General features: G+C 44.5%; 1 protein-coding gene across 3 annotated transcripts in view; it reads right to left on the bottom strand.

Moving 5' to 3' along the window:
* The window catches only part of CDCA2 (cell division cycle associated 2), a 484,453-nt gene that overhangs the window by 97,406 nt on the left and 360,906 nt on the right, over window positions 1–26,141 (bottom strand). For all 3 annotated transcript variants that reach the window (XM_078666604.1, XM_078666606.1, XM_078666605.1), the window contains exons 13-14: window positions 5,543–5,631; window positions 2,578–2,709 (exon numbers count right to left, since the gene is read on the bottom strand). In XM_078666604.1, coding sequence (XP_078522730.1) covers window positions 2,578–2,709; window positions 5,543–5,631 — 221 coding nt within the window. The remainder of the gene's footprint in view (window positions 1–2,577; window positions 2,710–5,542; window positions 5,632–26,141) is intronic.

The following is a 26,141-nucleotide window of genomic DNA, read 5'->3' as shown; positions in this document are numbered from 1 at the left end:
CTGTCTCAGTATTTACACAAATAATAATTTCAATAGCACTATTTTATTTCTTTTATAGCGCTACGCAACCCAGGGCAGGGTGTCAGAGCTCTTTACGTAACATTGAAAATAAATCAATATACAAGATAAGTTACACGAGACAGGTTTACAAGATGCAGGAGTCACATGTACTTCGTACTTCACTGTGCTATATTACAAGGATTTCAATTTATGAACTGCAGGTAACAAATGGTTCTCGGTGTTAAAAGCAGTAACCCACTTTACTAACTACATAAAATAAAAATCTGTAACCTGTATGTTACGTGATATCCTTTGCAGGAGACACATTAACCTTACACTACTTTGATTCAAATCTGGAACTTCACAAAACACAGATCTCTCCACCTCCAGAGTTATCTCACCATTATTACTATTTCCTGAGATTGACTGAGCACATTTACAGCAGATGCCTTAACCCAATCAAGTATTTTAAAATGTAGACTTTGCAACCAATTAAGCATAATAGATCTACTGCCATGCTTCTCCTCGTTGCCGTTGAGACCCAGATTTTGCGTTGGGATTACGCCACTTTTTTCGCACAACCCAACGCCAAATCTAATTTGTTAAATCTCAGAATGCGCTTACATGTACTCATGATGTACCTGATAAACATATGTGCGAGGTCCTAATATCTGATGTCACTTCTTGTAAGGTCACTTCCTGTGATGTCACATGCAATGTCACGCGTCGTCATATCATGCGCTGTGATGGCACACCTTATGATTTCACTTGCATACTGCTTAAACTGGTAACCCCCATTCCCTACTTTTTTTTTTTTAGGACTTGTGCCTTGTATAGATGAGGACACGAATATGAGAGAAGCAAATGGAGTGAGAGCGAAAAAGAGAGAAGGAAAAAAGAATGCAAAGCAGGAACGATAGAAAAATGGAAAGTGGAAAGGAAAATGGAAAGAGAAAACAGAAGAAGGAATGGAACGGTCCTTGGGGTAAAAAGAAATCCTGAGGACTTTCTTTGAGAGAATTTCATGCTTCACACAAGCACTCACTTGCTCAGTGGCAGCCGTTATAGTTTACATTGGGGGTATTGTATCTCATTTTTCAGCCCCCTCCCTTGCTACTACCCACCGCACTGGAACTGACAACTGAAAAGAGATACTGTGTTTTTATAGCCAAACTTTGAGAAGTAAATTATCTCAAACCATGTTCGGATTTGAGGAGAGGTTGTATGGGAAATTTCCAAAAGGTGGGATGGGTTGCGTCTTTTCTCGTCTGAGGACGAAATATGTGGTCAGTGAGGGGGCACTTTCCCCAGTCAGAGTTCTTGGACTGAGAAGAGAATAAGCATGTTGTACTCCAGCAGTGGTGTCGGGCTGAATTGGCTGCAGCAGTAATGAAGAGTCAATAAACTGCGTATATATGGATGAGTAGAGGCAGGCGACAAACTATTCACACGTCCCTAACATTACCTCCTTCCTGCCTTAGATCACGACCTCAGGTGCCTCGTGGGAAACTCCAGTGCAACCCGGGCTGGGGCAAATGGAGGACCACGACGAGGCGCGTGCAAGTACATGCCTGAAAGGAAACTGACAGGCAACAAGATTCTAAGCTACAAATTAGTACTTGTGTGATGCGCTAGATCCATGTTAGCTCAAAGTTTTGTCATGTCTTAATTATAAACAAGTTCCCCCTCTGTACCTGGGCCGGGCTGCGCTGTGTGGAGAGGAGGCAGAGTCTGCTCACGCTGCCTGAACGCGCCAGTCGGCCCTCTGATTGGTTAATAAGGAACACCAATCAGAGGCTGACTTGAGCGTGCAGGCAGCGTGATGAGGGGCTGCTCTCTGCCGATGATGTCAGTGAGAGAAAGAACACTAAAAACACACCCGAATCTCGTCTTGAACTGAGGGACGCCCCTCTCCTCCAATGGCTGGCCTCCGTTTAGGAAGCCAGCCAATGGAGAAGAGGGGCGGGTTCAAACGCCCACACTGTCAACATAAGATCTCTCCCTGAGACTGCGCAAGCGCAGCCTACGCAGGTCTCGACCTAATAAAGCACGATAGTATGGGTGCTGACAGTCGAGTAGAGAGGACGAATTTAGGAGGGACACAGGCGTTATAGCTGTCATTATCATTAACAGTTATTTTTGTTTAACAGTTGTGAAGACACCCTTGCCTGCACCCTAAACATATCATGTCTTTGTGAAAAAGCCTGGACGCAATTGAAGAAAACAAAAGTGGCAAATTAAGCTAAAAGTTATCAATGAAAATAATAAGCTTGCAACAATTAAATTAAAAACTTTCTAGCATACCCTGTGGTGTTCCGACTACAATCAGGGGAAACTCGATTCACCGTAAAAAGACATGTTTTGTGGTACGAGCCGTTACAAGTTAAGGCATGCCTCACTTTGAGTCTAGATCCTACAAATGCGGCTGCCTAAAGTTTTGAAATTAAGACACTTAAAATGGGTATAAACAGCATAGACAAAGAAGTGCCCAGAATTAGCAGAGATGCTCACTAGCATGCATTATTACTTAACCAAAACAGGAACAGTCACAAGATTAAAGTGTGTGCTTATACCCACCCTTTTTTTGACAGGTGGTTTCTTTTTGGCTGACTGAGGCGGGTTCTTCCGAACTACTAAATTGTCCTCTTTATTTGTAGCGTCTGGAGTGACTGAATTGCTCAAACAAGGGTTTTCCACAATTTCCGCACACTGCAAAAACATTTAAATGTATTTAAATAACACAACTAATTTATTTGAAGTAAAATATAAACTGCATGTGCATCACTCAAACAACTTCTTTCCACTTCAATGATTAAAATGAAAACATTTTTTGTGATTTTTTTTACTATATGGTCAATTTACTTGCCTTCAGTGATGCTCTTTCTGAAGGATACTTTAAGTACAGATATTCACATGTGCCAGACAATCTGGAAGATTAAAACTGTATTCCTACCGCACAGCAGTAGGTTATGTTGTGCACCTAACGCCGTTGACTTTGTTCCCTTGGACACATAGCCCAATTTTTTAGGTACCATTGTGCACATCTTTAGCTTGGGGCCCTTTTTAGGCATTAAAAAGAGGCCACTCCACAGAATGGGGAGGTGGGAGGGTGGTGAAAAATCTGCAGTTCAAAGGAGTATCCACCAGAACTACCATTACCGAAGAACAGATCCCAAACCATTAACTCCGAAGGTGGTGGGTCTGTGGAATGTCTCACAGCAAAAAGTCCTGCATGACCGAATGATTGAAATGCCTTTGTCGTCAGACCTGGCTGTCAAAGAAGTAGTGTTTCTTGAATTAGTGCACTGATCTCCACGTCGCAGCCTGACAGTTGGTAAGCATAGGCACTGATTACCAGGATAGGGATAGCAGCCTTGGCTATGCTGAAATGGACCTTCAGTCTTTATGGAGGCTGCTTCTTGCCCAGTGCGTTGCAAATCTTTATGCTGAGGAGGATACACCTTGACAGAGTCCTTTCATGCACAGCCTTACCTTTCTACACCCCAGAGAACCCCCACAAAGAGCTGCTCGTCCACTATTTGGTCATTGGTTTGATCTATGTAAAAGCTCAAAGGTATTTTCTGTTCCAGCCAATGGAGTCTAATTTTTCGAGGGTGAGGTGAAGCAAACAATGTTGGAAGAGTAATGGATTGCCCAATGGGTAAAGCAGTCATGGCCTTTGGCAAAAAAGCCACCCTGGTCTTCGACATAACTTTATCTGGGAAAAGGGTGGTTTGAGGCAGATGCACCAAGAGAGCTTTAACTTCACTCATGTGCGAGCCAATGTTATTGCAATGATCAGTCTTAAAAGTCAGGAAACGTAGTAGACAGCTGTGCCTTGGTTCCGAAGGAGTGCACATGAGGAAAGTAAGATTAACATTTAGCTCCCACTGTGGCATCACATAGGGTCTGAGATGAAACGTTCAAGAGAAACCTTTAGGAAACCTTTTCTTCAACAGGTGATTTGAATATATAACAAAAAACCTTGAAACAAGGTGTCAAGATTCTTGGACTCTGGAGGGGCCAAAATAACAATATTTGGGTTCTGAGCACCATGCTTAAAAAAACAGACTCTCTGGTGATGGGATAAAAAGGTGCAGGCCTGTTAGGCTTTTTCAAAGCGGACATCAAAGGGACTCAGGAAAAATTTAAAGGCTTCACAGAAGCAGCGGAGAGTTTCGAAATATCTGGCACAATGTTAGATTTCACAACTGCAGAATGCAAAGTCAAGCCCAAGCCCAAGCCCGTTGCCTAACAAACCAACAAGTCATAAAAGATGAAACCTCCACAAAATAGGGCCAGAGCGGTATGAAACTCCCCCTTGATGGGAAGTAGTGTGGGCACAGGTCTTAAGACTAAGTAGAAGCCAGAATCAGTAATGTTAGCAGGTAGTAGAACATCAGCTTTTGATACATCATTTACTGTGAGGCCACAGTCCTCATCACCAAAGCCAAATCATTGGAACTGAAAATCTCCAAGAAGGTGAACCTATACGACCTTGGATGTGTACTGCATAGTATTCATGGTTTTGCATTCTTCCAAGCTACTCCTCAACCCCAAGGATGAGGCCTTCCCTTATGAACTCCCTAGATGGATCTGGAGTTTATTAAGACAGCAGCATCGCAATTGGCTTCAAAGTCAGCTCAAAAGAGGTCCTGAGTGAATTGGAGACAGCAGCTTAGCCAGTTTGAACTTTATTATAGGCACCGGGTTTAAACCATGTCGTGGTTTGGCATCAAGGCTGTAGTTGCCAAGATGGCAGGCTCTGTTTCCCTGCTTGAGAAATAGCCCCAAGGTTACTGAGCTGTCCTGAAGCGCATGGAAGCTAGGCCAGTCACTTTAGCCCTCAGGCTATTTCCAGTGCTCTTCTTCAGTTAGCACACTGTGGCAGAACATTTCTGAAAGACATCTATTAATTAAGTTTTGGTGCAACCTGAAAAATATTGAATAGTGACTGGATTTAGATAACCATCTTGTTTAACATAACACAACCCAGAAACCACTGGAGCCATTAAACTAACTGGAACAAAGTAACGTTCAAGACAAACCTACCAACCATCTTAGCACTTGATGCATGATCAGGCATAGTTAAGTTGCTCAAGTTTTTCAGTATTCAACATCAACAGAAAGTCTAAAATAAAGTGAAGATGCAGCACCCTCAAGGTCCTGTACAGATTGTAAGAATTCAGGGTTAACACCTTCACTGCCACGATTTCTATGCATTCTATGCATTATGTCCCTATGTCTCCATCTCTAGCTCGCTCTATGCACACATAAATATACTCTATAAGCAGTGAAGGGGGTTCAATAAGGGGTAATGGATTTATTCTGAACCCAGGGCTTAACAAATCAGTCTTCTCTATGTAGAGAAAATTTCAATTTACTGCTTGTGGTTTAACCTCAAAGACTCCTAAGCAGTCTTTTATAAACAATTAAAGGTGGAAAGTCCCATGATCTAAAGCCATGGCAAAACACCAGCAAGACAAATAGGAAAAACTAATTTTCAGTAAAATGATTTACAGTAAAACCAAAGAACACCTACCTTTCTCTTCATGGTTGATCTAGTGATTCTTCCACCTTCCAAGACTGTTGATTCTTTATGTGTAGTCTCTTCAGAGTTACAATCAGCCACTGTTCCAAAAAAAATAAAAAAGGTTACATATAAATTAATCGGAAAAATGTGTAAAAGCAGTCGGGTGTTTGCGAATACAACCGGAATCTCTACGCAGGATTCATGGAAACTCATACAAATTGGTGCTAGAAAAAGGAACAATATCACTGTTGCAGATTTACAAACATAATTGGGCAGTTGAAAATGTAAAAGGAACCATTACTATTTCTTATTATTAAAGGTTGTTTTCTTACAGTGCAGCCACCTATCCAACAAGAAAACATCTGCCACCTTAGGTGAAAGGGAACACAGTCATTCCATCTTGGACCTAAGGACCTTACCATAGCCCACTCTAGTTTAATGACTGCTAAAGTTAGATGATGGAAGAATTTAGTTTTTATAGGCTTAGATTGTGAGCAATTTTTTTATGCATCCAACTCTCCCAGGTAACTAGCAATATTGTTGTAGGATTGTGAGAGTGCCAGAGAATTGCTTTTTGAAAAAGGTAATTGCAAATGTATTCAATGGTGATCATGAAGCAATGCAGCAAATGGCAGCAACCACAACCCTTTGGAATGGGCTGAAAATGACACATGGAAACAGATTTCTTTAAGACATTCTGTACTTTGCCAAAACATAGAAAATAAACTCTTGCCCTTACAGCTGCCAGTCTACACTTTCAAATATCAGTTACGTCAAAGGTCGCAATGTTGCAATCAATGGAATTCAAGTCATGGTCTCCTCGCACAATGTTAAGTGAAGTATGTAAATAGTTCTAGAGAAATACAGAGTCCAATTGTCTACCTTTAAAACTAATTACACCTAATATAAAGAACCACAGTAAACAGTAAATATTTTGCACAACTACACTTTGTAATAAATAAAAATGTGTATGTTAAAAGTCATGTTGGTGTCAGAGATGTGGCTACGTTTAGCATTTATTTACAGATTTCTAAGATTATTGGAGAATGGAATTGCCAACAGCCAGGCTCTGCCCCCATCACACCAATTTAGCCTCTATCTATGAGGAAAAATAAATTACGAGTTAAACAGTCATATGTGGAAGTGATTCTATGATTAGAGAGCCTGAAGCACTAAGTACCATAACCAGTATGATGATTTACTTCCATTTCATCTTAGATCACAACATATTCAATCCATTAGGAATGCAATACTTATGAGAAAATCTCTTCTGAGAAATCATACAAACAGTGTCAGAATTAGCAACTCCTGTTACAACAGAGTTAAGTCTTTAGAGGGAAATAGCAATGTTTATACATTGTTAATTCGGGCAACAGTTGACAATTCTGCACACAGTTTGATGGGTATTAGTGTTTCCTGTTCAGGTTCTTCATATGAAGCATTGTACCGAACCACTGTGCAAATGAATTTCATTAGGAACTATTGAAAGTGGCAAAGATTCTCTAAGGGCACCTTAGTAACAGCTGCAAGGGTAAACAAAGGGATGCAGTGAATAAGGAAATCATTGGCCCCATGACAATGCTTGCCAGTTGGTAAGGCATAAAACAAATTAAGGCATAAGATGGCACTGAAATTTTAGGGGAGGAAGCGGGTGCTGCAGGCAAGCAAAAATGGTAGATGCTGCCACTGGTAGCAGCCAGGTCCTGGGAAGACTTTTTTTGGGTCACAAAAAGCAGAACTTGTTCCTGGACAGGTTGCATTCAATTTTTTGAGTAACTGCAGAATTTCTGCTGCTGCTTATTGAACTAGCGAGCGGGAAAAATCATTCCCAAAGAAAACCGTAGCTCTACTGTACAAAAAACATCACAGGGCCAAAAACCATAATCCATCAAGTTATGTCCATCTGGAAAGCTTGGACATCTCCAGAAACCCCAGTAGCGCACATACAAGAGTAGTACTGTTGGACTCGGCCCTTTTGGCAGGTTCACCCCTCAACTTTTTGCCTTTTCTGTGACCTGATATTAGTAGTTTTTGGCCTCTGTGCACTTTGGCACTGTGGCCCAGTGTAAAGTGTGCGCGCACCCTGAGTGCATGTGGTAAGATTGGCCTGCCCTCCAATAGGAATGCATGGGGGACATGTGTGTCCCTGGTAATCCCTGGTGTGAGAGGAGTGCAGGGTCGAGTTTAGTATGTGCGAACTCGTGAGAATAAATGCTGCCCAATGGTGTGCGCAGATTTATTGTGAATGGTGGAGGAATGCCACTTTTAGAAGTTGGCATTTCCGTGTGCTGTGTGTCTGCCTGCCTAATGTAAATTGCAGGTTTGGCTTGTGAATGACAGGTGCTGGATGGTGTGGGTGGCTCCGAGAGCCAGGATGAGTCTGCCCAGTGGTGAATAGAGATCTGCATGTAGATGGGAGGGAGGAGTTGCACCTGGGACCTGAATAGGACTGTGCCTTCCCTCCACAATGCCGGCTCCGCCCCCTGTGGTGCATCTGATCCCTGAGCCCCCACCTAACAAGGGAGAGAGAAGCTGAGCACAACAAAGTGCTCCTAAGCTCCCCTATACCAGTTCTAACTGGTATCCCTAAACCCTGTGCTGTGACACATGGGGGAAAAGTGGTATAAATGCAGGGGCTGTGACCCCATGAAAGTTGTTCTGGTGTGCTATTCCTGACTTGAAGGGGGGGGGCTGTGCTGCTGCTAGGCTCCAGGAGGAACCGCCACTAGGGACTGCCTCCCTGCTGGAGGGCCCTGTGAGCTGGCCTGCCTGGGCCTAGCCTTTGCCCCCTTGCTCCTGAAAGGACTTTTCCTGGACTGGGAGCTGTATCTTTGTTTTGCCTGAGAAGAACTGTGCCTTCATTGCGGAGAGCGCTTCTAGTTTTAAGTTGCAGCTTATTGGGCCAGAACTGGTTCCCACCCCACTGCTGTGTGGCCCCCGAGGGGACCCCTGGCGTGGCCCCTGTGTGCAGAGGGGAAGCGGGAGCCCACCCCACTAATTTATACTTTTATTTGTTGGCGGGAGCCCATCCTGCGATTGTCTTTCTTTTTATCGTGGGTGCCCACCCCGCTTGCGTGCTGTGGTAGTGGGGGCTCAACCCGTCAATATATTTAATTTAGACGAAGGCAGGAGCCCACTCCGCACTTCGGTGAGGAAAAGCCGCCGCATTGCAGAGACCTGCCCGGAGGAAGTCAGGCGGCCGTGCCTGTTTGGGGCGTGGCCTGCTTCCCTGAGCCGGAGGCAGAGAGGTGTGTCGTTTGCCAGCGGAGCTTCAGGTGTGTAAGGGAGTCCTGCAGCCACCCAGAGGCTAGCCAAGAAAAGAAGCCAGCAAGTCTCCCCGGGGCTCTCGTGAGCTGAGAGAGCCTTGCAGCCCCAGAGAAGTCGGAGCGGTGCATGCTCCATGTCTGCCACCAGCAAAGGAGACCAGCAGTGCTAAAGACGCCCAGAGAAAGGAGACCGCGAGGGAGTCCCAGGTGAGTAGGACGTTACCCCCCATGGCCGGTCCCTGTACTTCTTGAACGGTCCCCGCAGGGCAGCGGACCGTTCCAACGTTGGGGGACATTTGTTTTCAAGAGTTCCCCGAGTGGGGCTCCCAGGCACAGTTGTGCCCGTTCTCCCTGTGACTTCCCAGCGGTGCAGCAGTGGCGGGCCACTGCAACGTGGGGCATCTTTTGGTGTTAGAGCCTCAGTGGGGGTTCAGGAGGCACCGCAGTGCGAGCCCCATATCTTCTCACAGTTGCGCCGCCATTGCGGGCAACTGCAACGTTTTGGGGGCAGTATTTTCAGAGAAGCCCCAGTGAAACTTGGAGCAGAGCACCCAAGCCCAGCGCCATTCTTACAGTGAGTGCCCACATTTCTGCCTACACAGCTGGCCAGCAAGTAGTGGGCAGCTGCTCTGTTTAGGCCTGACGTTTTGTGCATATTTTGGGAGACTGCTGCATTGGCAGCACCAAGCCCTGACTTTCAATTCAATATATTTATTAAAGATTTGGAACTCCAAGGAGGTCCACATAAAATGCATTCATAGAATTACAAATAAAACAAACACATAACAAGCATAATCACAAATCATCATAAAATTTATCAAGAACCTGCCTTCGATTAGCTAAATTTCGATAAGAAAAAACAAACAATATTATCAAAAAACCTGATCATACAGTGCTTGAGATTTTCGACATTATAACTCCTAGGATGATATATTGGACATTATATAAGCTGACAGTTCATTTAATAAAAACCAAAAGTTCCATTTCAACTAGAGAATCAATTTACAATTAGAGACAGAATAAAACAGCTCACAAGAGAAAACCTCCTGAATCCCACTGCATATAAGTTTTTAGAACGAACAACAGAACATTGTGGGAAGCATAAAGCAACCTAACCCTAATTATGAGAAAATAGCAGTTAATAGCTGCCCATCAATGTGCAAAATACAAATTATTAAAACTAAAGACTACTACAGATGAAGAGCTAGCTAAAAGGCTGGCTAAGGGGATAACCACCCGTTTGAAGAGTGTACTAAAAAAGCCAGAGAAATTAAAAAGTTTTAGTCCCACTGCTTCGTTTTTTGTTCAAAATTGATAATCTCAGGTTGGTGCTACATTTTATACACAATCTTATAGAAACGTCATTACAAGGTTAAAATATATACGTAAATTCCTTAAAATAATTAAATAATTTTACGCACACTGCTTCGTTTTTAGGACAAAAGAGATAATTTCGAGCTGATGCTACGTTTTTAACGGAGTTTTGTAAAAACATCCGACGGAGCCAACGATAACGGCTCAATGCCAATGCTGGACATACAAACAAAACATGGTCCAGAGTCTGATTGCTCAGCATACACAAATTACAAATGTTCCCATTATTCGGATTTTGAGACCAGTTTGCTGTAAGGTCATTTAAGGGCAGAAGATTCATGCGACCTAAAATAAGTAAGCGACGAATGCTGTGTTCTAAGTTCCAAAATAAATATTTTTGTGCAATTCTCGGAGAGTTTGTCCTAATTATTAGTTTTAATCTTTCTTTAGAGTTACAGGATTGAATGTCTCTTATCGAAACTAATACTGCCACTCAGAGTTTTTAGGAGAGATTTAAATCCTAATGATGGAAGGGAAAGCACTGATTCTTCTTGTATACTAAAGACTTTTAATGCCAAAGAGAAATCACGGTAAAAGGAGTAGTTACCTGCCTTAACGTCAAAGATTTCATGGCTTAAGACACCTCTTAGTGAATCAGGGTCACTATGTTTTAGCTGATAACCCCAACGTAGAACCTTGGATAAGCCTAGAGTATAGGAGCTTATCAAACCAAATTCCAATCTAATTGCTGCCGTTGGAACTAAGGTGTTAAAATTACATATTTTTCGTAGTATCTGGTCTTCAACCTTGTCCAAAAAACTCCAGTCCTTAACAGGGATTGATTCTATCGCATAAAGCAGGGTTGGGGGGATTTTTGCCTTAAAAACAGTCAATAAATGTATGAAATGTCTCCTACCCATAGCGCTGTAAAAAATGTGCAAGCCGTTGGCATGCGAAGTAGCTTTACTAGAGCAGTGTAAAATGTGAGGATTCTTTTTCAAGCTGCTTGTTAAAAGTTTCCCTAAATAGAGGTATGAATCTACTACCTCCATTCTTTCAGGACCGATTTGCCAATTAAAATTATATGATTTTCTACTTTTAGAACTTTTCAAAATTAAAATTTTACTTTTGGATACGTTTATTTTCAAAAAGTGGGCCACAGTATATTTTTGTAAGGAGGCCAACTTTCTATTCAACCCAATAGGGGTTAAGTCCATTACTACTATATCGTCTGCGTATAGTAGACATGCAAAAGGACGAGTACTGATCTTCGGGGCATTTCCATCATCTTGAGCAAAGCAATCGGGTAAGTCTGCTATATATAAGGAAAATAGCAGCGGTGCTAACAAGCAGCCCTGCTTGAGACCATTTTCAGTAGGGATTACATTTGATAATCCTTGATTTCCACCCATTAATATCTTGCACCGGGTTTGCGAGTGGAGTGCTATGATCAAGGATCGAAGAGGGGGAGGCAAACCCATTTTTTGCAGTTTTCTCCATAGTAGAGGTCGATCTACCTTATCGAAGGCTGTAGAAAAATCAATGAAAGCCATAAATACATTTGAATTACGATAGATTGTGTATTTTTCCTCTATTAATTTCAACATACAAATATTATCTAGCTTAGAATGGTTTTTCCTAAAGCCTGCTTGCTCAATGGGGAGTACTTTCTTCTCTATCACCCATTCCGTAAAATGATCAAGAATTCTACGTGCGAAAATTTTCCCGGTTGCATCCAGTAAAGCTATTTGTCGGTAATTACCTGGATGCGATCCAAGGTTTGTATAGAGGAATTAAAATACTTCCTGACCAAGATGGTGGAATTTTCCCATTAGAAGAACAAAAATTAAATAATGGAGCTAAATAGGTAGCCCACAAAAGAGGCTCCTTTTTGATTAGCATCATGGGAATTTCATCAGGGCCCATTGCTCCTGAGGATCTCATTTTTTTAATAGCCCCGACCACTTCATCGATAGAGTGGACATAATTGGTTACTGAGATTAGCGGCTGATCCAGAGCCCCAATATCAGAACTGCAAGAATCGAGATTCCCAGAATACAATTCCCGCAGATAAAGTTTCCAATCTTCTTATTTTATGGGTATGGGAAGAGATTTCACCCTAGTGCCACAGCAATCTGTGATTATTTCCCAGTACCTTTTTGAGTTATTTGTTGAAGCTGCCTCTTTTAACAGTGTCCATACACCATCTTCCTTTATTTGCCTTAGAGAGCGCTTTTTCCACTGTCTTTTTCTCTTTAGCAGGTTTATTAAATTTCTTTGCTCATGTGAAAAGTACAGGAACTGAGCCCTCACTAGTTTGTTTATTTCCCTATTTAAAGTGAGCAATGGGTTAAAGTATGGTCTATGTTGAGCAGGAACATGAGTTTGCCAGATTTAGCCAAAAGGCCAATATTATGGGAAAAGACTTCAAGAAAATCAGTTTGAATACGATCACACTCAACTGATTTTAAGAACTGCTGATCTCTTATTAGTAATGATAGGGCGTTTTTAATTTAGTGGTCGCTTGCGTGTTCCAGTGGCTTCTACCATTTGTTACATTAAACCCTACTGAAGTACCTTTAAAATTCCAGGAGCCTACCTCATCACAAACAAAATCAATTTTAAAACAAATCAACATGTGATCACTAAAATCATTTCCCAATACTTCCATATTTGTAAGTTTGTGAAAAAAAATCTGCGGAGACGATTAAATAATCAAGAATTGATCTCCCTGTAGGAGCCTTATGGATATAGTTCGCTGAAATATCTTTCCCCAACCTCCCATTAGCAATTACAAGATCTAAGCTTCTCAGACCTTCTAGAAGTACTACTCCTCTTGTGTCTGTCCTGCTAATATTCGGGAATTGAGCGGAGGGAATATTTAGGGCTTCATTTTTTTCGATGTTAGAAATTACCCTTAGACTATGCGTAAAGACTTTGGAATTCAGATCTCCCACTACTATTGTGGACCTACAGTCCTCAGATTCCAAGATAGAGGAGATAAAGGAAAAAAGATCTTTTAATAAATGTGAAGAGGATGCATCTGGAGGCAAGTATACATTGATTATCAACAACGAGTCCAACAGAACCTGGCCGACCCTATAATCTAACTTAACCGCCTTGATTAAGTTAGAAGCATGAGGGAATTCATTATAGGACCAACTGACGGTTGTACTTAACAAGATTGCAATACCTCCTTTAGCATGACCTCTGTTTACATGGAGCGCCGGCCGGGTTAGCACTATATAGTCTTCAGTAGACCAATTCTCGGTTATCCAAGTCTCTTGGAGACAGATTATATCGGGTTTCTGCTCTTTCAAGAATATAAGTTTGTTTTTATTTGAGCTAAGGCCGGCTGTGTTCCAGGATATCACATTAATATCCTTGCTAGGAATAATTACGGCATTTTAGGCCTAAGGGTCTATTTGAATTTAGGGCACCTGCAACCCAGCTCCATTTCTTAACCTCCTCATCTGCAGGGAGCACTTGTTGAATATTTTTTTCGGTATGGAACGAAACCCTCCTGCCATCTTTACCAAGAAAGACCTGCAAAGTGCTTTCTTTCTCCGTAAACGGTGTTCCTCGTCCGGAGGATTCTACGGCAATATTAGGCAGCTTAATCTGGGACACTTTTTTTTAAAGATAGCTCCACCTCAGGAATTAAAACTTCAATGCCACAACAGCGCAATTTATCGCTATGTGTCAAAATCAGGTGGGATATTGCTTTGGATGAGAATGTAATTCTTGCACCCCTGGGATTATTATATTTTTGTACCTCCACCAGGGCTAAGTCATTACTCTCAATCATCCGCAGGCCCGCTATAATCAGCAAAGCAACCCACAAAAAAGACCTATTCATAAATAATAAATGAAAAATCCAGGCTATATGGGGCAGGCTGGAAGTTATTATCAGTGCTTGGTGCCTCAGAGATGATGTTATTGGAGCTATAAATAACATTGGTACCTAGAGTGGAAGAAAACATAGAAGCATTAGGGTTCAATGTACTCTGAACCATAGGAGAAACATTTGTATCTGATGATACCACATCTTTGGTCGATTTGATAGAATTAATCGGAACACAAATTCAGAGAAGGAGGGCAAGAACCCAATAGAGTGCACTCTTCTGATCCATCTTCTGTCTTCGGGACATTTAAATCCAGCTTTGGAGATTTAATATGGGTAAGTTGGGGATCGAAGCGCAACTGTTTGGATCTTTTTTTGTTTATCCTTCGTCATTTTTCCCTTTTTCGCTTCTTTTTTTGTCTTATGAACAATGCTACATTTGTTCTTAGAAACTTGTTCCTTACTCGGAGAGCATCCAACCTTAGAGTCCTCCTCTATAAGCTGCTTTGTGGAATTAAAAACATATTTGAGAAAAATAGGGAAGACTTTTTGGGTTATATTTGTATTTGTATTTTCCGTCGTAGTTTGCGAGCAAAACGATGATGCAGCAACTGTAGCTAAAGGTTCGGAGTTGAAAAGCTGCTGTAAGGAAGAAGAGTGATTTATCAAAAATATCGCAGTTTTCTTTCATTTTAATTTTGGTGTTTCTACTAGAGAAAGGTTCACCAGCCTGAGTGCCAAAGTCTCGACCTTTAACATGTGGAAAAGAGTCTGTTTGGGTAGAATAAGGCTTGTCAGAGTCGACCTTCAAACGAAGGGGAATGGAAGATCCTTTCTCTAGGTTAGGTACACCAAGGGGAAATACACAGGCTTTTCCTGACAATAGATTATGTTCCGAGGCAATGTGCTTTGTCAGGGCTAAAACGGAGTCCAAAATAACATCAGAATTATTTACTGATTTCTCCATTAGGGCTAAGATGGAAACCAACACTCTTTCTAAAAAAAGCAGTGATTCCGACATCGGTCTTTGTAGTTCTAGATTATGTATTGAAGGGAGAAAATCCCGTGAGAGATCAGGAGTAATTGAACCCCTTGAGTCTAATAAACTTGTTCCGCTAGGTGTACTACTGAACAGTTGCAGTCTTCCATTATATATTCTCCCACTTTTAATCCTGGTTGCAAAACTCCTTCCAGATAAGAGACCCCGTTCACAAAAGGGTGGATAGTTAGATTTGCCATAGAGTGTCAGCCACCCCAGATTCTGAACATTAAAGATCGGGATGCTGTGATCCCCTGAATGTAGACGGTGAAATGAAGGGTACTACTGGTGAGGATACTACTGGGAATGGATTTCCAGGACTTGCATTGATCTCTACTTGAACAGCATATTCTTTTTGGGGAAACTCCGACATTCCTGCAGATTTAAAACGTATTTCTTTTTTAGGAAAAAAGGAAGGGGTGGTATTAAAGCACTTCAGAGAGTGTATTTGCAATGAGTTGTTCCTTAAGGGGTTAGCTCTGGTTTTTGTGCAAGCTCTTGTATATACTAATCTACCAGAGTGTAATTTTTTAGCAGTCATAGCTTTATTCGGGAATAACTCCCAGAGCTTGATGCGCCAGAGCGCCGATGTACTGGTGCGCCGCCTATGCTACACCGTGCACCTGGCACTATTTTAGCGCTACTTAATTAGTGACCCCCACCGGGATGGCCAGAATGAACAAGTCTAAAGAGCCTTTGGAAAATATTTGAAGTGTTGCGATTTAACAGTACAAGCACAAGGAACAACAGACCAGATGCCTACACGCGCGTTGGGACCCTGTATCCTCTACTGCTCTAGAGACATGCTGCACTTAAACCAAACATGTGTACCCAACATACAAAAAAAAAAAAAACCTGGGGACACAGGGCAGAAAATAGGTTTAGGCTTTCTCCCACAGATCCAGGAATCCAGGAAGCACCCCTCCGTTTAATTCTGCTCTGCAGCGCTCAGATTACACGACTGATGCCTGAGCAGGCTCCTCCTTGTCCTGGCGGGGGAACTCACTTGACAAGGCAGGAGGGGAATCCAATGTACCTCTGTGGTGAAATACGCAACTACAAGTCCCAGAATGCACCGGGACAAATATCAGGATAGTGCAAAGAAAGGAGCTGCGACGTCCGTGGGGGCCACAGGTCGCAAGTCTCTGGCCGCTCCACTTCACAAAACAAAACAATGCCAGACGCAGCCGCTGGAGGCCCAACAGCAATGTCACTTTGTTCGTGCGCACCGTTGTAGCCTTGCACTCAATGCCGCACCCGGGATAGTTCCTCCACACGACGGTCCCTGATCTGAAGGTCGTCGGTCTCCATGCGTCCTCTGTCTACTGACCACCGTGAATCCCGGGCACACAGCTTCTCAGGCACAGTTGGGAGCCGGGGAGCTAACAGCTGGAAGTCACGGGGCGCGAGACAGCACCTTCGGCGTCCTTCAACATCATCCTTCGCAGCCTCAATCCCTCACTGTCGGTGGACAGCACGAAAACCCGGCACAGACTTCAGTAAACAGCAACCATGCAATACCATTAGCTTTAGCAATGGCTTCTCCTCAATTGATCCAAAACACAGCATGGATTTTCCTCTGACCAACAGGCTCTGGTTGGCAGTGGATTAACAAAGAGCGTTTGAAAGGTCTTTTAGACACAGCTGACTCGGTCAGGATTCTGCCGCAGTTCCAGCGTTGTAATATTGGAACTACATTTCCCATGGTTCCCGTGTGCTACCAGGAAGTGTTAAATCCTGGCAGGACGCGCGAGAGGTTGCGCGTAATTCTTCCTGGTCTGAGTCTTCGTCGGACGGCGAAGTGTGCCTTGGTTCGGAGGAGCATGTTTGGAGCTGCAGAGACCGAGGTCTGAGCCTCAGCTGAGTCCGTGAGTACTCGGAGCGGTTTCAGCAGACGCTCCGTTTTTGTCCGTTTGCTGTGATTCTGTTTAGCGGGCGCTGCCGCTTGACGGATCTTCTCCTTGCACAGCGGGTTACCGCGAGCTCCCTGCCGCGTAACTCCGTATGTGTGGATTCCCTTTGGATTTGTCATGAACATTACAGCGGGTTACTGCGGGCTAGTGTTGCAGCGTAACGCCGTCTGTTTCTTGGTGTTTTGGATGGTGTTCTATGGACATTACAGCGGGTTACTGCTTGCGGCTGCAGCGTAACACCGTCTGTAAATTGGGATTCCAAATAACAGTTGCCTTGTGCGGAGCCTGGAGGTGGTCGCAACCGCAAGCTACCGTAAACTGTGGAAACTACCTTTGGATTAATCTTCTTTTGCTTTTTGCTGTGAGAGTAACAGCGTTCTTGGTTTATTTCTGCAACTTACTTTCCTAGGTAGGGGGTAACCTTTTGCCTTCGTCCAAGGAAGGCTTCTGTACTTGCTGTTCTCTTGGGTGGCCTTGTGACAAGGTGAATTCCAACCTTGTCTTTCTGCATTAGGATTCCTTATTGCCCTTGGATGATTTCAAGTCCTGCTTTGCTCATAGGATTTCCAAGCAGGGTAGGGGTCCTGATAAAAGCACCTTTGTTGAGTCTGTTTATTATTGAATATACACTGATGCTTTATTCTGCTTTCCTCATCAGATGGTGCACAGGGTGTCATATGGTGTTTTGATATAAACATATGCAGAGAACCAACAGGTATTATTGACGTTTGTGAATTAGCGAGAATTGAAGAGAGTAGATTGTTTACCAGTATCTTATTATTGTGTTTATGTCTTTCAGAGCCTTTGTCCCTGCTGACCCCTCCCCTACCTAGTGTCCCTCGCTTGATAACTCGAAGACCCTGGGGGGGAACCCCATGTCAGGGTACTTGGTGATGTCAGGAGATGGTCCTTTATTCTACTGCTACTGAATCCTGCTTAGTCAAACCTGACAGACTCGACTTGATCAGCTATTCAGCTTACTCTTGCAGCGGTGTCTACCCCGCCGTGAGGCTGGCCTGCTTCACCACTGCTCTCGTGGAGCTCCCTCCTGTGCTGTCCGACGTACCATAGCAACGATGTAGAGAAGCTGACTACCAGGACACGGGGGGGGGGGGGGGGGGGGGGGGAAGGGGCGCGAGATGCAGGGGTGCCAACTCACGCCTGTGCAACCAGTACAGCCCCAACTTGATTCAGCACTTGCTGCACGCACTGACTCTGCACCCTGCTACACGCCTCACCTGCAGATGTGGCCCGCTCTGCTCCACAGGGTCAGCTCTTCCCAGCTTGCTGTAGGCCACCCGGGCACAGCACTACCCAACACTCGAGCAGTGCTGGACGTCAGAGGCCAGGGGCCGGGAGCTAAGAGCTGCGGGGACACGAGGTAACGGTCTCTGCAATTCAGCGGTTCATCAATTCAATCCCTCGGCGTCTTGGCGTCCTTCTCCTCCTTCCAAAGCAATCAGCTGTCAATGGAAAAACCAAGCCCTGACAGTGCGGGACATAGGGCATTTGAGTCCAGAGAAAAGGCCAGTTGGCCTAGGGCCAGTTCAGTTTGTTGCGCCCCCGCTTGGGGCACACTGTTATGCTGGGTACTGCTTAATGTATTTATGATTATGATGCCTATTGCACAATGCGTTCCCCTAGTCTGTTTTATGCCTCATGATTCATACATGATGTACGCTTGAGGGTGGGGCATAAGGTTCTCCTAATGTGTTTATGCCTAATGTGATAATGATGAGGTCATTAGTGTGCCAGTAGTTACTGGTTATGCTCTACCTTTACTCTTTGTACTACAATTACTGGTTGTATTCTACATCTATAATTTGTGCTACAGTTAGTATATGTTCTACATTTGCTAATTTCACTTTGTGATGGTTCTGACAGTGGCCCAATTGGCCCTGTCAGGTGTATATAATCCCCTGTAAATACTGCCCAGTGCCAGTTGGCACAGTGTGTGATTACTATTCTAATGTGTTTCTTATAATACAAAGGCTATTAATATATATACCCTTGTGTGGAGTTCCTTTTGTGGTGTGCTTAGTGTGTTGCGCAAACGCTTTACACATGGTCTCCGGGATAAGCCTGACTGCTTGTGCCAAGCTACCAAGGGGGTGAGCAGGGGTTATCTTTGGCGTGTAACTCCCTTGCCCTGACTGGAGTGGTGGTCTCTGCCTGGCTTTGGCGCAAGCCTTAGCCAACCAGAGATCTCATTTCTAACAAGTATAACAGCTCAGGTGACACAAACAACAAAGTTTAGGCATGTCTGTCAGGATAGTTAATATATTGCGGGGTATAGCTAGTGGGCTTCCCATTCAACCACTCAGGACCATCATTTGCTGTGCAGATGCAGGGTAACCTGTCAGGTGGTTACACCTCAACAGTCCACCAGACTTAAAGAAACTTGTGTAAAGAGACATATCCTGCTAATTGTAACTCAGTTCTTGGAATTAATTTCCCAAATTACAGAGATCATGTGCAAAATTCCATGATTTATTTCCAACCAAATGTTTGGAATGATACAGGTAAATGGAAAACTGACAAGTGTTTCATCCATGTGGCTATCCAGCCAAGGGCTTTATGTACAAGGCTGATCTGTACATCATTATTAATATGTCATAATGATAGTGCAGTGTACATAGATGCATAAAAGGCTGGTTGGACAAATGTGAAGTATAGAGAAATAAAAAGGACAACAGACAAAAACAAAAAGAAGTAGGGGAAAACAAGGAAAGAGGAAAAAGGGGAAGAGAAAAGAACAAGTATAAGTAATCGTCCCATGATAGGACTTTTGTCTATGTTCAACATATGACTTATCAGATATATACATCTCAGAGTACCTGTTATTTCTTCTATGCCAGAGAACAAACAAATAATTTTCATGGTACTGTTCAGTGACAAATAGAACACACTCTCTCTCTGGCAGCATGCACACACACTCCCTCTCTCTGGCAGCGTGCACACACACACTCTCTCTGGCAGCGCACACACACACACACTCTCTCTCATTCAAGTGGTGCTACAATACCATATTTTTGCGTTATGTTGCTAGAAAAATGTTAATCAGTGGTGGATATGGGAATGAGGTACAATTTGGTAAGCAATAGCTCTGCTTTTCAGATACGAGGCTAGACGTGGTCTAATTAATCCAGTCCAAAGACTCCATGTGTTAAGAGATCTTTACCCAAAAAAAAATAGGTGAGTAGAGAGATGCATGTTTAAAAGGTCACTGACCATATATCTGAAACTTTTAATTTGTTAGAAGTTACAAAGGAACGAATAAAAGAAAGAAAAAGGAGTAAGAAGGTAGTGCAGTCAAGGAGTGATCTGCTTTCTGTCACGCCATAGGGGGCACAGAAACTCTTCTGTATCATTATAAGGGCAGCGAATATATAAAATTGCAGAGTTTTCAAAAGCACCGAGGGTTCTCCTAAAAAATAAAGAGAAAATCAAATAGTAATACTAAGCTAAATGTGTTGCTAATAGTATAATACGTAGTAAAAGTTGGCTACAAGCAGTTGCGGGAACCGCAACACGAAAAATTGATTGCTGAAACGGAAGAATATGTACCGTCTAGAGTCCTGTTAAGTAAAGTTGAAAGGCATAGGTAGACGTCTCTGCCGCCCGTACTGTCTTTCCAGAAAGTGCCATATATTTAATTACAGTTCACATGGGCCGGGGGAGGACCATGTGACCACGCATGAGCGTGTTTTAAAGAGTTCAAAAATAGTGCAGCCATTGAGACGGTATACAAGTATTGGAGTGAAAATAGCACATGGAAATAATGCTTCAAGGGATATAAGGTATTGGTAACGGTCTTTGTTAATTCCTATTTAAACATATTGAGATTGAGCCATATCTCCTCTCCATCAAGCCTCCAGCACTTCTTGCATCAGGGTGGAGGTTTTACAGTGCACGTTCTAACAATGGAACCTCCTTAGTGTATTGAATTTTCTGTAAAAATTACGTCTCTGAGGTCTGATCGTTTGTTCTAATACACTGCCTTGCAGGTCATCCCCCACTGGGCCATGTGGTACTGAAGAAGGTGGATCGTCACTATACTTTAGCCACCGAAACATGTTGGCTGTCTTCCTGCAACGCAAAAACTGCAGAAACTGTAGAACTTTCCCCGTTGTAATTTGCAGTGTATGCGAGATGTGGTTCGGAGGGAATGAGTGGTACATATGAGAGGATGTGTTTTGTGAAGGAATAAGTAAGTGGATTGTCAAAGGGGGTGAAAACAGTAAAAAATATACTAATATTTAGCTGATATGTACATTGTAAAAAGCTTTTAAGGAAAATTTATAAAAATATTTTTATTCTTTATAAAAAGGCGTTTTGAGATAACAAATCAAAGATTATACGGTTAAAATATTAACACAACATTTTAGGTACGTAAACTGAAAAGCATGGCAGTATTTATTTATCTATACTAAAAATGCACAAAAATGTAAATAATGAGAAGGTAACAAATGTGAATAGTTTAAAATTGTTTTCGTTCAGACGGTTATAGAATATATATATAGATCAAGTAGGATATCGTCCTTTGTCTTGCCTTCCCACTATTTCCAGACCTAAAATTAAAAAGTATGTGGTAACTTTTTCGCATTTAAAAGGCTAAGGTATGAAAGAGGTTAATTGTAGAAGAGAAATGTTTTGATTGTTCTCCTGAAAGCAAGATGACTGGAGAGCTGACAGGTGGGAATAAGTGTTAAAAGCTTTGAAACAGGCATGGGACTTTATCATGAGCGTCTGAATTTAGATACTAGGTTTAGAAGTTTTGAGTCCAACCTAAAAAAGACTGTGGAGAAACAGTGGGTGTGATGGTCGTACAGAAAAAGCAGGAGTATATGGTAGACATAGTGGTATGTAATGTAGAGTGCTGTAAACTAAATATGCTTGAGAAATGGGCCAGAGAATCTCCCTGCATACTTTTGAAATGTGATCTCATTTCCTGAGGGTACAAAACAGCCTCGCAATCCAATTCTGTATCCTTTGGCATGTACAGGAAATGCCCAACTGAAGTCACAAGTGTGGGACATTGCCGTAATCTAGTCTACTAAGACAAGCATTGGAAATGCAATAGGTCTCGCATTAGGAAAGTTTGAGCTATTGGTCTTTTAAATTTTTTTTTATTTATTTATGTGTTGTTTTTTAAAATAGCTAAGTTAATAGCTTTGTCATTTACAATGCCAATAGTTATAACTTTCGCAAATGTGACACCTATAGCATTTGTAATGCAACATGTTTTATATTTACGTGACTTAGATGTATTGATATTACAATTAACAATGGCTTTTAATTTTTTAAAATAATTAATACTTAAATAATTTATTTAATTTGTAATGTCAATAGCTTAAACTTTTGTAAATAACTTTCGTGAAGATTATGTTCAGTGTTTTTTATTGTGACGAAAATCCAAGAACAGAAGTGAAATATTAACATATTTTTGTGATTTGTAATAAAGCTTGAAAACAGCTTGAAACATTGAAAGAACATATTTGAACCAGTGATGCTGTGGTTGCGCTGAGTGATGCTGTGGTTGCGCTGAGTGATGCTGTGGTTGCGCTGAGTGATGCTGTGGTTGCGACGAGTGATGCTGTGGTTGCGACGAGTGATGCTGTGGTTGCGACGAGTGATGCTGTGGTTGCGACGAGTGATGCTGTGGTTGCGACGAGTGATGCTGTGGTTGCGACGAGTGATGCTGTGGTTGCGACGAGTGATGCTGTGGTTGCGACGAGTGATGCTGTGGTTGCGACGAGTGATGCTGTGGTTGCGACGAGTGATGCTGTGGTTGCGACGAGTGATGCTGTGGTTGCGACGAGTGATGCTGTGGTTGCGACGAGTGATGCTGTGGTTGCGACGAGTGATGCTGTGGTTGCGACGAGTGATGCTGTGGTTGCGACGAGTGATGCTGTGGTTGCGACGAGTGATGCGGTGGTTGCGACGAGTGATGCGGTGGTTGCGACGAGTGATGCGGTGGTTGCGACGAGTGATGCGGTGGTTGCGACGAGTGATGCGGTGGTTGCGACGAGTGATGCGGTGGTTGCGACGAGTGATGCGGTGGTTGCGACGAGTGATGCGGTGGTTGCGACGAGTGATGCGGTGGTTGCGACGAGTGATGCGGTGGTTGCGACGAGTGATGCGGTGGTTGCGACGAGTGATGCGGTGGTTGCGACGAGTGATGCGGTGGTTGCGACGAGTGATGCGGTGGTTGCGACGAGTGATGCGGTGGTTGCGACGAGTGATGCGGTGGTTGCGACGAGTGATGCGGTGGTTGCGACGAGTGATGCGGTGGTTGCGACGAGTGATGCGGTGGTTGCGACGAGTGATGCGGTGGTTGCGACGAGTGATGCGGTGGTTGCGACGAGTGATGCGGTGGTTGCGACGAGTGATGCGGTGGTTGCGACGAGTGATGCGGTGGTTGCGACGAGTGATGCGGTGGTTGCGACGAGTGATGCGGTGGTTGCGACGAGTGATGCGGGGGTTGCGACGAGTGATGCGGGGGTTGCGACGAGTGATGCGGGGGTTGCGACGAGTGATGCTGGGGTTGCGACGAGTGATGCTGGGGTTGCGACGAGTGATGCTGGGGTTGCGACGAGTGATGCTGTGGTTGCGACGAGTGATGCTGTGGTTGCGACGAGTGATGCTGTGGTTGCGACGAGTGATGCTGTGGTTGCGACGAGTGATGCTGTGGTTGCGACGAGTGATGCTGTGGTTGCGACGAGTGATGCTGTGGTTGCGACGAGTGATGCTGTGGTTGCGACGAGTGATGCTGTGGTTGCGACGAGTGATGCTGTGGTTGCGACGAGTGATGCTGTGGTTGCGACGAGTGATGCTGTGGTTGCGACGAGTGATGCTGTGGTTGCGACGAGTGATGCTGTGGTTGCGACGAGTGATGCTGTGGTTGCGCCGAGTGATGCTGTGGTTGCACCGAGTGATGCTGTGGTTGCGCTGAGTGATGCTGGGGTGATGCTGAGTGATGTGGTGATGCGGTGATGCTGAGTGGTGCTGAGTGATGCTGGGGTGATGCTGGGGTGATGCTGGGGTGATGCTGGGGTGATGCTGGGGTGATGCTGGGGTGATGCAGAGTGATGCTGGGGTGATGCAGAGTGATGCTGGGGTGATGCAGAGTGATGCTGGGGTGATGCAGAGTGATGCTGGGGTGATGCAGAGTGATGCTGTGGTGATGCAGAGTGATGCTGTGGTGATGCAGAGTGATGCTGTGGTGATGCAGAGTGATGATGTGGTGATGCAGAGGGTAAAAAGGGGGAGAGGGTAAAAAGGGGGAGAGGGTAAAAAGGGGGAGAGGGTAAAAAGGGGGAGAGGGTAAAAAGGGGGAGAGGGTAAAAAGGGGGAGAGGGTAAAAAGGGGGAGAGGGTAAAAAGGGGGAGAGGGTAAAAAGGGGGGAGAGGGTAAAAAGGGGAGAGAGGGGGAGAGAGGAGAGAGAGGGGGGAGAGAGGAGAGAGAGAGGGGGGAGAGAGGAGAGAGAGGGGGGAGAGAGGAGAGAGAGGGGGAGAGAGGAGAGAGAGGGGGGAGAGAGGAGAGAGGGGGGAGAGAGGAGAGAGAGAGAGGGGGAGAGAGAGAGAGGGGGAGAGGAGAGAGAGAGAGGGGGAGAGGAGAGGAGAGAGAGAGGGGGAGAGAGGAGAGAGAGAGGGGGAGACGGGGAGAGAGGAGAGAGAGAGGGGGAGACGGGGAGAGAGAGAGGGGGAGACGGGGAGAGAGAGAGGGGGAGACGGGGAGAGAGAGGGGGAGACGGGGAGAGAGAGGGGGAGACGGGGAGAGAGAGGGGGAGACGGGGAGAGAGAGGGGGGAGACGGGAGAGAGAGAGGGGGAGACGGGGGAGAGAGAGAGGGGGAGACGGGGAGAGAGAGAGGGGGAGACGGGGAGAGAGAGAGGGGGAGACGGGGAGAGAGAGAGGGGGAGACGGGGAGAGAGAGAGGGGGAGACGGGGAGAGAGGGAAGTGAGGGAAAGGGAGATAGGGAGGGTAAGAAGAGAGGGGGAGGACGAGAGCGAAGGACGGAGGGGAGAGAGAGGGGAGGGAGGGAGAGAGGGAGAGAGAGGAGAGTAAGCAGAGGGGGAGATGGGGAGGAGGAGAAAAAGGAGAGCAGGGGGACGGTAAAGAGAGGGAGAGAGGAGAGAGAGGGGGAGAGAGGAGAGAGAGAGAAGGAGAGGGTGAGAGGAGAGAGGAAAGTGAGGAAAAGGGAGAGAGGTAGACAGAGAGAGAGAGTGAGGGGAGATTGAGAGGCATTAGAAACGAGGGGCGACAGAAAATATTTATACCGGCGAACCTAAATGTAGATACAGTATGTACTCAAAGATCCAGAAGAGACAGGGCGGCGCTATACAAAAGTCAGGGGAGTATCTTTGTTTGCACAGCAGCATGGTCTAGGAACAAAATGAATTTGATTGGTCAAAACTTAAGCATGAACCTCTCAGGTGATGAAGTAAAGCACAAGTGACAAGGTGCAATGTTGATTTGAATTTATTGTTTGTCGTGTGGGCGGGCACTGCTGAGGTGACAGACAAGAAATAAGAAATTTAAGAAATGTAAGAAAGTAGGACGCGGTGAAGGAAGGACCGAGATGATTCAAGGGTCATGTTCTGAAGGTTTCGGAAATCCCGCTTCTCTGGTGACGTGGGTTGTGTGCCTTTCTCCTGGTGAATAACACGCCTTTGGATGTTGACGACTGTGGTCGGGTGAAAAATTTGGAGTACGCAGTGGGCGCACTGATGCCAGCAAAAGAAACAGCCTATCAACTTTCAGACCCTCCCAGACCTCTACCTGAATCGGTGAATTGTCTTTGAAACGTGTAAGTCCTGGATTCACAGTAAATTGGAGTGCATAGACCAGAAAGACGGTCGTGCTGTTTGATGTAGCTGGCAAACCTGGCAGGCTTCCCGTGCGTGCGCTGGTGAAGGTAGTCCCCTGGCGGAGTCGTTGGCACTCGAGAGTGATAGGAAATGATGTAGCCCTGCCCCATTTCTAGGAATGTGTATAATGCCTTGTTTACAGACGCAGCCCGGCGCTGAGACCTATCCCCGTGGAAATGCTCAGACACCAAGTGTGCCACCTCGTGTCTTTTTTACATCTCCTCAGCTGGTCTAGGGATTTGCACGCATGTGTAGTTAGTCTTTTTTGCAATGTCGAGTACATGCACAGCACTATGACATTTTTATTATATACAGAGGGGTACTTATTTTGTACCAATCACTGACCGATGTTAATGTAAG

The sequence above is a fragment of the Lissotriton helveticus genome, chromosome 11 (genome assembly GCF_964261635.1).
Source record: "Lissotriton helveticus chromosome 11, aLisHel1.1, whole genome shotgun sequence".
In the NCBI taxonomy this organism is placed as follows: Eukaryota; Metazoa; Chordata; class Amphibia; order Caudata; family Salamandridae; genus Lissotriton; species Lissotriton helveticus.
Note: the sequence above shows the minus strand (reverse complement) of the source record. Positions and strands in the feature narration are given on the sequence as shown.